This window comes from Salvia splendens, chromosome 7 (assembly GCF_004379255.2).
Source record: "Salvia splendens isolate huo1 chromosome 7, SspV2, whole genome shotgun sequence".
Taxonomy (NCBI): Eukaryota; Viridiplantae; Streptophyta; class Magnoliopsida; order Lamiales; family Lamiaceae; genus Salvia; species Salvia splendens.
Genome location: NC_056038.1, coordinates 5,729,822 through 5,741,545, shown reverse-complemented (window position 1 = coordinate 5,741,545; position 11,724 = coordinate 5,729,822). Strand labels below are relative to the sequence as shown.

The window sequence follows — 11,724 nt, the reverse complement described above, 5'->3', positions numbered from 1 at the left end:
CTACAAGGCAATTATTCCATTGCCAATGCATGCAATCGACGCTGCCAAGCATCCCGGGGAATCCGTGCACTTCTTCGTGAAGGTGGAGCAGAAACTGACAATCTGCCGTGCTTGGCTTCCGGAAAAATTCCGTGGTGAAGGCTGCCCGGACGCCTTTGCAGAATTGCATCAAGCACATTCTCCCAGTGTTTTCTCCAATGTGGAGGTATTCGTCGAACAAATCAGTCGTTTGTCCAGTAGCAAGCTGACGGATTGCTGCAGTACATTTCTGCAGCGTCGTGTGGCTGGGACGGCCAACGGCGTCGAACCCTTCTTGGAAGAACTCTTCCCGGGCTGGCAATGTATTTGCGATGCGGAAAAATAACGGTTTTCGCATGCGGAAACGGCGACGGAAGTAGGTATCTCCCCATACCGGGTTATCACGGAAGTAGTCGCATACTAACCTTGCGACAGCTTCCTCCCGGTTACGATGGATGCAAGTCCGGGATCGTCTTTGGGGTGGCGCGGCTTCCTCCGCCTCCCTACGTCGATCTTCTTCAAGCGATTCTTCCATTATTCGACGCATTTGCTCAAATGGATCTATGAATGACTTAAATTTGGGAGAAGAATAAAAGAGATGATTTGAGATGAAAATTGGAGTGGAAAGAGAGATGATTTGAGAAGAATATATGTGTGTTTGTGTGTGTGAAAGAGGAGTATTTATAGAATAAAAAAAGAATATGTGGGTGAGACATGAAACTTTTAGGAGAGAGATTTCCAGAATCTAGGAGGCAGAGACAAGATACAATGGCATGATGAACCTCCACCTCAAGCTTATCAGGACCAAGAAGTTCTTAAAGGTTTGGAACAGAGAGGTGTTTGGCAACATCATCCAGAACCTAAAGGATGCAGAGCAGACAGTTCTTGATGCACAGATTCTATATGATTCTGACCCGACCCCTGCACATAGAGCCGATTTCAGTAAAGTGTCTGCAGACCTCATCATCACGGCCAAGATGGAGGAAGAATTTTGGAGGCAAAAAACATCGATTAGATGGGCTGCTGATGGGGAAAGGAACTCCAAATTCTTTCATGGATGGGTCAGACAGAAGAGAGTTAAGTCGATGATACATACAGTCGAGTTTGGGGGGCAGGCACTGACAGAAGAGACAGAGATCAGGAAGTCTGCGACAGCCTTCTTTCAGCAGCTTCTGACATCGGGCGTGGGGGGGACCTTGCAGAGCCCGACTTATCTCTTATCCATACACTTCCAGACTCAGTTGATCAGGAGGCTCTATGTTCGCCGCCGCAGGATAAGGAGGTTAGAGATGCTGTGTTTGGGATCAGTGGTGATAGTGTATCCGGGCCGAATGGGTTCACTTCATTGTTCTTTCAGTCATGTCGGGACACTGTTGGGAGGGATGTGATTGCAGCTGTGGGAGACTTCTTCAGTGGGGCGTTTATGCCCCGAAGCTTCACGGCGACCATGATCGTCCTCATTCCGAAGAAGCCTAACTCGGTCACTTGGGGAGATTTTAGACCGATCAGCCTCTGCAATATTACGAACAAGATCATCACAAAGATCCTTGCCTCGAGACTTGCACCTCTACTACCCCTTGTCATTGCACCGAATCAGAGTGGGTTCATCAAGGGCCGCCTGCTTAGCGACAATGCTCTTCTGGCTCAAGAGTTGATACATGACCTGGTAAGGAGCTCTCGAGTAGAGGGAGATCGCCCAATCTGGCTCTCAAGCTGGATATGGCAAAGGCGTATGATAGAGTCTAGTGGTCGTTTCTACTCAAGGTTTTGGAAACGATGGGATTCTCACAGACCTGGGTGAATATGATCAGGAGATGCATCTCGTCATGTTGGTTTTCTGTCCTGGTGAGCGGTGGCCCAGCAGGCTTCTTTCAGTCATCCAGGGAGCTGAGGCAAGGAGACCCCTTATCACCTTCCCTTTTTGTGTTGGCGGCAGACTACTTATCGAGATGTCTTTACAGATTGAACAAAGGGGATAGCGAGATGGTCTATAGATGTCGGAAAAAGGCCCCTGTTATCACTCACCTCTCCTATGCGGATGACATCATCATTTTCTCGGGGGCACATAGCGAGGCGGTGGAGAAGTTGGTTGGATGCCTGGATCACTACATAGCCGTATCTGGTCAGCTGGTGAACAATGGGAAGACACACTTCTATTTGGCGAATGAGCACATTGAGTTCGCTGACATTGTGGAGGAGGTTGGAGGATTTCAGAGAGGGGCAATGCCTTTTACATACCTTGGGGTGCCGATTTTCCGAGGAGCGAGGAAGGCAGACCATCTTTTGCCCCTTAGGCAGAGGCTGGTGGACAGGATCCACAGCTGGTCCCACCTACATCTTGCTTTTGGGGGTCGTTTGGCTCTGATTAAGAGTACCCTGGCCGCCATCCCGCTACACATCTTACAAGTTATGAACCCTCTGCTTGGATTTCTAGACGAGTTGGAACAGATATTGGCTAGATACTTTTGGGGCACAGTTGGAGAGAAGAGGAAGTTGCACTGGATTTCTTGGAGACAGATTTGCTTGCCTTGTGATGAGGGTTGCTTGGATATCCGCCGCTTCAGGGAGGTGGCAGTGGCTTTTGGGTTCAAGCTGTGGTGGAGACTGCTAGCTCAGGACTCTCTCTGGGCCCAGTTCATGACCCAGAAGTATAGTATCCTTCCTTGTCATTTGCATACATCCCCTTGTTGATCACATGATAGTCCTACCTGGCGTCGTTTGCATCGTATTTGGTCATACATGCATGAGTATATTCGTTGGTCCTTGGGTGAGGGGAAGATCAGCTTCTGGGATGATGTCTGGCTTGGGGCTAGCTCTATCCGGAGTCTGTGCGTCCCGGGAAATGATCCTCCCCTATCTCAGGTCGTTGCATCATATTGGCATGAGCATGCATGGGATGAGGATATGCTGCATAGTTTATCTTTCAGGTTTGGCGTACCTCTCGATGTGATAGACCAGATCAAAGCCACGCCGATCGAGTTAGGGGCGAAGGATGTGAGGCGGTGGAGTCTGACTAGCCATGGCGAGTTCTCTGTGACCTCAGCCTGGGAGAGCATCCGGACTAGACTGCCGAAGAGGGAGATTTTTGGTCTTATTTGGAACCAAGGGTTGACTCCTACCATGTCGGTGTTCATTTGGAGGTTACTATTTGGTAGGATGCTGGTGGATGAAAAGTTGCAGAGGAGGGGAATTGAGTTAGCGTCTAGGTGTCAGTGTTGTAGGTCTCATTCGGTCGAGTCTCTCAGCCATGTCTTTTTTTCAAGTCAGTCGGCGGTTTCTGCATGGGAGTATTTCGATGCCTGGTTTCCTTCATCGCACACACCGATTCACACGAGCACTGATATTGCACTTAGACTAGGTCACTGGCGGAGGTCCTCCTTCGAGAGGGCTCCCGCCATGCATATTAGTTTTCTTGTTCCTTGTTTGATTGCTTGGTTTCTTTGGACGGAGATGAACGGCTGCAAGCATGGCGGTCGTCCTTTTCGTTATTCACATGTTATTTGGCAGGTCACTCATCATCTGCATGTACTTGTTCTGGCCGGCAGGATCACCTCGACTCATTGGAGGGGATGCTCGCCGTCAGTTGATTTCATGCCTTTCTCCCCAGACAGCGTGTTCTGCGGTCGCTCATGGTCCTATGGCATCCACCTGATGCACCTTGGGTGAAGCTGAACACAGACGGGGCCTTCTCTACATCGACACTGGCGGCGGGGGAGGGAGGACTGGTTCGTGGTTCTGATGGAGGCCTTCTGCGGGCTTTTTGTGCTCCGATAGCTGCATCATCGAGCTTTGAAGCGGAGCTTTTGGCTATGATTCGGGTTTTGATGGATCAGCTGGGATATCCTAACTTTCGTTTCCGACGTAGAGATGTGGGTTGATCTAGCTCTTCTGGTGGTTGATTTTGGTCCTTTTTCGACTATCCCTTTAGTGTATTTAGTCATCCGTTTTCCACTTGATAGATTGGAGGATCCCGACTTGTGGGACTTCTACTTTACATCTTCATGTTCTTGTTTAGATCTTAGTCACTTTTGGGCTAAGATCATGTTTTTAGAACATTACATTTTGATCTTATTTACGGGTTGGGGGTCTGCCTAAACCCCCGCCCACAAAGGGCGTCTTTGATTAAAAAATTTAAAAAAAAAAGAAAAAAAAAATTAAAAATGACCGTTAAACTGTCATACGACCATTTTTTATTTTTAAATTTTTTTTATTAAATTCAATTTTTTTAAAAAAATTATTTATTGGTAAGCGTGACGACACCCACTCCCGGGCCGGCTAGTGGAGTCACGCGTGGCTCTGGCGCACGCCACGTGGCCATTCGTGGTGATTTTACAAACGTACGTGTTGTACGCGTACGACTTCAAAATAAAACACGTGTTGCTCAACATAAGACACGTGTGGAACGAATCTCACATTTACTTCTCAATTGATTTCTGCACTTCTCTCTCTGTAGACATTCTGCTCAAGAAAACTGGATCCCGATTTCTGTACAATTTCTAACTACTTTAGAATTTATATAATCAAAGCTAGAATGGAAATAAAATCATAAATTTTGATTAATTTTTTCATAATTTAGAAAACCATCCAGAAAATTGTACCCAATCATCTATTCTTCCTTACCGAAAAATTGGTTACTCCCTCGGTTCCTTATATTTAAGTTATTTTTCTATTTTAAAAAGTTCATTCATAGTTGAGTCATTTTCATATGTAGTAATTTTTTTCCGTTCTTACTTTATTCTCTCTTACTTTTTTATTTATTTATTTAATACACTCAACTTCTATTTCTTAAACTCTGTGATGAAAAGTTTCGTCTCAATTATGAGGGAACGGAGGGAGTACATTTTCTACTACGTGTATGTTCACAATAGTATTGGAGGAAATATTTTCTCTAGTCGTCGAACTTTGCAGATATTAATTTTGGTATACAACTTTTAAAAAATATCTTTTGAGGTTCATTAATTTTGATTCAATATTATTTGAGCTACTTTATAACTGTTTTAAACTCTTTTGGGTGAAAATACCTTGAAGTTCATGAATGGGATTTTCGTTCAAAAAAAATATTCCTTCATAGTACTATTTCTTAGATTGAAGTCTTATATGCAAATCATGTTCTACATCTATAATCTCACTAATACTAATCATGTTCTTGACTAAGGGCAAAATTATGTAAATAAATTGTTTTGATACCATGATATAAAGAGAATTGATATTAAATGTAGGAGTACTACTTTTCATTAAATTTCATTTGTGTAGTCGGCTATGTTACGTTGATTTAAGAGCATTAGCAATGTGGCGCCCTATGGCGCGCCACGTCAGCAGTTTTATCCTCCTAACTTCCCACCTGCAGTGGGGCGCCCTAAGGTGCGCCCTATGGCGCGCCACATCATCATTTTATTGTTTTGTTTAATTAATTTAACTGTTTTCAAATAACAAGTAACGAGTAAATAAAAAACGGTCTAAATAATAAACGGCGAAGTTTAAATAAAAAAAAGTTACATCATTGAACTAATAAAAAAAAAACTAAGTCGGACCAATTCCCAACTTCCGACGCAGCTCATCGAGTAACGCCCGGAGATATTCGGCTTTGTCGGGGTCGGTACACTTCTTGAGGGCCCTGTGCGTCTGCAACATCGTCCTTGCCATCGACGCTGTTGCTAATGACTCAAATGTGGTGGCCGTCTGGGTCGGGAGCTCTACCGAGACCGGAGCTTGGGTTGCAGCGGTCGACGATGAGGTCGCGGTCGCCTTCCCCTTGGCCTTCGCAGCCTTGACGCCGGGAGGACGCTGGAAGGACACCGGTGTGCCGGAACTCCCTTCATCCACGTACGTCCGGTTGAGGTCAACCGGGTGGTTGCCGCTGCCGATGCTCGTGTATCACCAGCTTCAGTGGTCTTCGTCCTCTTCGGCGCACCAGTGTGCAGAATTCCACCTTGGAACTTCTGCTTGTCCCTCAAGAGCGCCCAGATGGCCTCGTGCTTGAAGTCGCCGTACATCGACCGGTACGACAACAGCGCTTTAGTGCGCACGTCGCTCGCGCTCTCGCCGCTCCCCTGTGACCGCGTGAACTTCTCGAACTCCGCCGCGTACAAGTTCACTTGCTTCTTGACTTGATCCCAGTGCTTGCGGAGTTGCTCACGCTTGCACTTGTACGCGGTCGGCGGCTTCACCGAATTGTAGAGGTCCGCGATGCGTTCCCAGTACGCGATCTATCGCTGGTTGTTCGCGAATATCGGATCTTCCGATATATCTACCCAACACCGGGCCAAGGTGAGAGTTTCGTCGTCGTTGTAGTTCGTACGGACGGGGGCGTACTCATCGCAATCACCGGGAGGCGGCAACTTCTGCGCCCGCTGCCGGTTCCGCTTCTTTCTGGCTGGGGAAGAAGCGGTCGCGGCGGGGTCGGGATCGGCCGCTGAGGTTGGGCGGTGCGGAGACGGCTCCATGTCAGACAACCCATATGATTCCGTACTGAAATCAGGATCGTAATGGGAGTTGGTGTCGAACGAACGATAATCGTCGGGTTCTGTACCCGGCCAATGCGCCCCTGCGCTAAACGTAGGACTATTGGGGCTTGAATCCATTTCGTAGTAATTATGTAATTGTAAGTTTCGAAAATGAAATCGAGTGAAATGAAATGTTACAAATGAACGGTATTTATAAAAAAACGAAACCGCGTGCCATCGTCCGCGGTTGATCGTCCGCGACCTCCACAATGGGGCGGACGATGGCACGGACGATGGCCATCGTCCGCGACAGCCGCAATGGGTGCGGACGATGGATGGCGCGGACGATGCGCGCCATCGGGCGTGCCATCGTCCGCCTCCCTATACTTCGGTCGCGGAGGATAGGGAGTGACTATCGTCCGCCCATTGCGGATGCCCTAAGCCAAACTCTCTTCGTCCCACCCACTCAAAATATTAACGTTCCTTTTTTAATTTATCTCACTCAAGATATTCATTTTTTATATTTATAAATAAATACTTATCTCCTCTCTCTTCATTAAAGTTTTTTAACTAGTACATTTTTTATTTATTTACTTTACCGAATAATTTCTCCTAAAATTTTGTATCACTCCATAATGTGAACATTTTAAATGGAACAAAAGGGAGTACTTTCCGTGAAAATGATTTAGTAATGGAGTGAATCATTTTGAAACAAAAATATATTCTAAGTATAATTTGCAAATAATTGCGTTGAAGTCGTGCACTCAGACGCCATAAAAAATGTTGCATCTGTATTCCCTAACAAAATATAAGATGACATATGGTTGTCAAGGAAAATCAAATAGCTAGATTTTTTTAGTGTATTGAAAGAAACCAGAAACCAGAAACCAAATTTAATTAAGTGGCTTGCGTGTACCTTATGCATGACAGATAGTACCTAAATAAAAATATCACTATAGCTCAAAAATCAAAATCATACTTATGATGTTATCAAATTAATTAGTTAGGAAACAATATGGTGAAACTTTGACATCATATGCCCGCCTTATCTCAAATCATTCCATCTTTGACAAGTTTGGTGGCATTTTAATTTCTTTATCTTCTTTTCAGTTATAAATGTAATATGAGTATTAGTTTTAGCCTTCTGTTTTAAATTGCAAGAATAAAATAATTAAATCTTATAAAAAACATGAGATTTTGGTCAGTATGGATTTTTCTTATTCTTTGAATCATTTAATATTATATTACATGTAGGTTTTATGGAGTGCTTCTTAATTAATCAAAAATTCACGTCATCAATTATATTGCAAAGTAAAATACTGGGTCATAGCTAAAGCTAAACCATGCATACGAGTCAAAAAATTATAATTCCCGATAACCACGACTAGTAAGTAGTAACAACCTGTCTATGGCTATAGACTGTGTATATTTGAATTAAACCTAATTTAATTTGGAATCAATGAAAGTCTCGTGAAAGAAAGATGCATCTACACACGTCTTCAATTTTGCGAAGAGATGCGGAACTTAAATCTTAAACTAGAAAACTGATTCCCTCGCCACATGACTCTATCTTGAGTCGGTAAATCAAAGTAAATCTCAGTTTATTTCTTAAAGAAAGGTTATTGACAAGCATAAGCAGTCCATCATAATAGATGAAACTCTCATATTACTATCGTTGGATTTATATGTTGGTTATAGAATGACTATTTATATGTTGGTTATAGAATGAATGTGATACAAAGATACACTAATCGGGCGTAATACAACCCAACGAAGAATGGAGAAATTAAACGGAAATAAACCGATTTGAAATTATAAAGAAGAATTCAAAACAATAAACCGTAAAGATGTAAGCCGAGTCGAGGAGTCCTCTTTCCGCAAGGCGAGATACGCCCCGGTAGCGCTCACGGTTTGGCGTGTCGTCCCCAAAGATAAAACGGCTTCGTCTCTGAAGTAGCAGCACCGCTAGCAGCAGAGCTCCGGCGAACAGGAGTAAGGCGGGGGCAGAGCTTCAACGGGAAGATTATGCAGAGAGGGAGAGAGCGTGTATGCAAGAATGCTTGTGTATGTTCTATACTTAATGCAATGGATGCATGCCTATTTATAGGCCAAGTCCACCCGCAGGGGCATTGATGAAGTCAACAGCCATTATGTGTGTCATGATGGCTTGACTGTAACCGCCGGGGGTTATTGACTGGTGCACTAGCCATTGGGAGCTGAAGACACACGACGCACATGGACATGCTACATGACGGGATACACCATGGACCATCGGGGTCCATCGGGGACCTTTTGTCTCCCGTTATGCGTCGCGGTCCAGCGGGATCTTTTGTCTCCCGTTATGCGTCGGGGTCCAGCGGGAACATGACGTGGACCAGGACCCGCCGGGGATAGCGTGGAGTTTAAGGTAGTCTAAAAAGAATAAGCGGGGCTTGAACCACGCTCAACTACCAGCTCCAAAGAACAGCCCAAAGACCACCCAAAGACCAATTGCCAAGATCCAAGGCACAAGGCACCCGACACCCGGCGCCCGGGTCACGGTGCGCGGTGCGCGACTCGCGGCTCACGGGCGGCGGCGGCGCGCGCACTCACCCGTCTTGTTCCACGATAATTATTACACATAATAATTCATCTTATTAAATACTTCATCAAAGAAGTTTATCATCCCCGATGTGGGATAATTAACACTTAGTTAATTAATCCTTTAGTTTTTCTCATAGCTCATTTTTAGTTGTATTGTGACCAACTTTAATATATTATTCCTCACTCACAGGGAATCGGATTTGAGAAAATGAATATACTACGGTCATCTACTCGGAACGTAGATCGTCGCTATAATATTTAATTTAAAAAAAATTAAATGTCTTGTAACATTTATTATTAGTCAAAGTCGTTTGACCAAGCACGATTCCAACAATCTCCCACATGAGTGGAAATTGCCAAATGCATATGTATGTAGACACAAGCTCAACCCTCAAGAGGTATGTAAGAATAAGGATAGGTAGTTTTTGTCTTTGAACCATCCATAGTCAACACCATCGGATACACAAGCGAACTAGTAGAGCGATGCTTTGAACTATTCCTCCACGGCGTGCACCGAGACAATGATGTTAACACTTAAACACCTCAACCTCATCCGTTCTCACGTTTTGTGTCCATTTCAGGCCTTGGACACCACTTTGGATTCATAAGTGTATTGTTTGAAGCGGCCCCACTTCACACTTACATAGGTGATTCCTCGTTAAGTATCTTGTCATACTTGGTCTCGTTGAGAACTTCATCTCAACGAGATCCTTTAGGGATCATTAAAAGTCATAGACTTAACCTCGCCACTAGACAAGTTTTTCAACACTCTATTGCTCTCTAGGGAATAGATATAGATGAGTGTTTCACACGAACTCTCATAGCTTAGTTTTCCCATTGAACCAAGTTCTTGGGATCTCCAGTCATCATGGTTGGGTTACCACTATGACAATTCTTTAGTGTGTGGATTTTAAACTCATTCCCTCTAACAATCTATTCATTTGATCACGATTTAACCATATGGTTAGCGGATCTGCTAGATTACCCAATGACTTCACATAGTCAAATGTAATCACCTCTGTTGTGATCAAATGTCTCATGGTATTATGTCGTCGACGAGTATGTCGAGACTTACCATTGTAAATGCCATTATTTTCCCTTCCTATAGCAGCTTAGCTATCACAATGAATCAACACTGGAGGCACCGGCTTAGACCACCATAGAATATCATCAAGGAATTTCTTAAGCCACTCGACTTCCTCACTAGCTTTGTCTAAAGCTATGAATTCCGATTCCATGGTTGATCGGGCTATACATGTCTGTTTCATGGATTTCCACGAGACAGTACCCCCAATAGTAAAGACATATCCACTTGTTCAAAGTGAGTCTTTGTTATCGGATATCCAGTTCGCATCACATTACCCTTCAAGTACAGGGGGGTATATCGAGAATTATAGCCCATGATTTTGAGTATATTTCAAGTACCTCAAAACTCTTACAAGAGCTTTCCAATTCTCCTTGCTTGAATTGCTCGTGTAACGACTCAGCTTGTTCACTACGCAAACAATGTCAAGTCTAGTGCAATTAGTCAAATACATAATGCATCCAATGACCTGTGCATAATCTTCTTGTGCAACAGGCTCGCCCTTGTTCTTGCTCAAGTGAACATTGAGCTTTATAGGTGTCTCAACTGACATGCCATCAAAGGCTTTGAATCTCTTTAGTACTTTCTCAACATAATGAGATTGCGTCAAAATGATTCCTTTGAATTAGAATTTTTCATTCCAAAAATCACATCGGCTAGACCCATATCCTTCATGTCAAAGTTTCTCTTTAACATGGTTTTCGTATAGTTAATCACTTAGGTGTTACTACCCATGATTAACATATCATCAACGTAGATACACACTATAACGTATCCATTATCAGTGTTCTTAATGTAGATACATTTGTCACATTCGTTGATTTTAAATTCATTTGATAACATCACACTATCAAATTTCAAGCAACGACGCTTGTTTCAATCCATAGAAGGACTTAACCAGTTTGCAAACCTTTCTCTTTTGTCCAGGTACTACAAAACCTTCAGGTTGTTCCATATAGATTTCATCTTAAGTCACCATTTATACTTATCAACTGTTCCAACGACCTTAAACTTGCTTTTAAGGACTCATTTGCATCCTAAAGGTTTAGCACCTTCATGTAGATCAACCAACACCTAAGTGTGGTTTAGCAAAATTGAATCAATTTCGCTCTGAACAGTTTCTCTTTAATGCAGCCCGTCTGGCCCAGCAAAGGCTACTTTTATCAATGTTAGTTCTTCATCCAACATAAAAGCACTATAGTAAGGACCAACTGTCTTTGGTGTACTGATCCTACTACCACGTCTTAGTATTGTATCGTTTGGATCGGGCCTTGTTCGCTTGTGCGATTCTGACTCTTCATCCGCTGATTCAGAACTAGTGGCTTCATCCTCAATTCTCATCTCAGAATTGGATGCAACATTTTCCTTGTCTTTGAGAGGAAATATATTTTTCAAGAAATACTACATTTCTTGACTCGATTGTTATTCCTATGGTCGCAGTTGGTATTTCAGACTTGTAGACAACAAATCGATAAACACTCCTATTAAGTGCATACCCAATAAAGATGCAATCAACCGTCTTAGAACCGATTGTAACTTCTTTCGGCAGAGGAACCATCACCTTTGTCAAACACCCCCACACTTTGAGGTATTTGT

At 43.7% G+C, this 11,724-nt stretch overlaps 1 protein-coding gene across 1 annotated transcript; it reads left to right on the top strand.

The window, feature by feature from the left end:
- Nucleotides 1-794: 794 nt before the first annotated feature.
- LOC121810304 lies at nt 795-3,896 on the top strand. The gene is made up of 5 exons (XM_042211102.1): nt 795-1,015; nt 1,117-1,684; nt 1,783-2,666; nt 2,946-3,224; nt 3,626-3,896. The coding sequence occupies exons 1-5, from the start codon at nt 795-797 to the stop codon at nt 3,894-3,896; spliced, it is 2,223 nt and encodes a 740-aa protein (XP_042067036.1).
- Nucleotides 3,897-11,724: the final 7,828 nt, after the last annotated feature.

Excerpts from the sequence above, each read along its gene's own strand:
- LOC121810304 (XM_042211102.1), top strand. The coding sequence starts at position 795 with ATGAACCTCCACCTCAAGCTTATCAGGACCAAGAAGTTCTTAAAGGTT. Across the intron at positions 1,016-1,116 it reads ATGGAGGAAGAATTTTGGAG|TCGAGTTTGGGGGGCAGGCA; the intron begins GCAAAAAACATC and ends TGATACATACAG. Across the intron at positions 3,225-3,625 it reads GGAATTGAGTTAGCGTCTAG|ACAGCGTGTTCTGCGGTCGC; the intron begins GTGTCAGTGTTG and ends CTTTCTCCCCAG.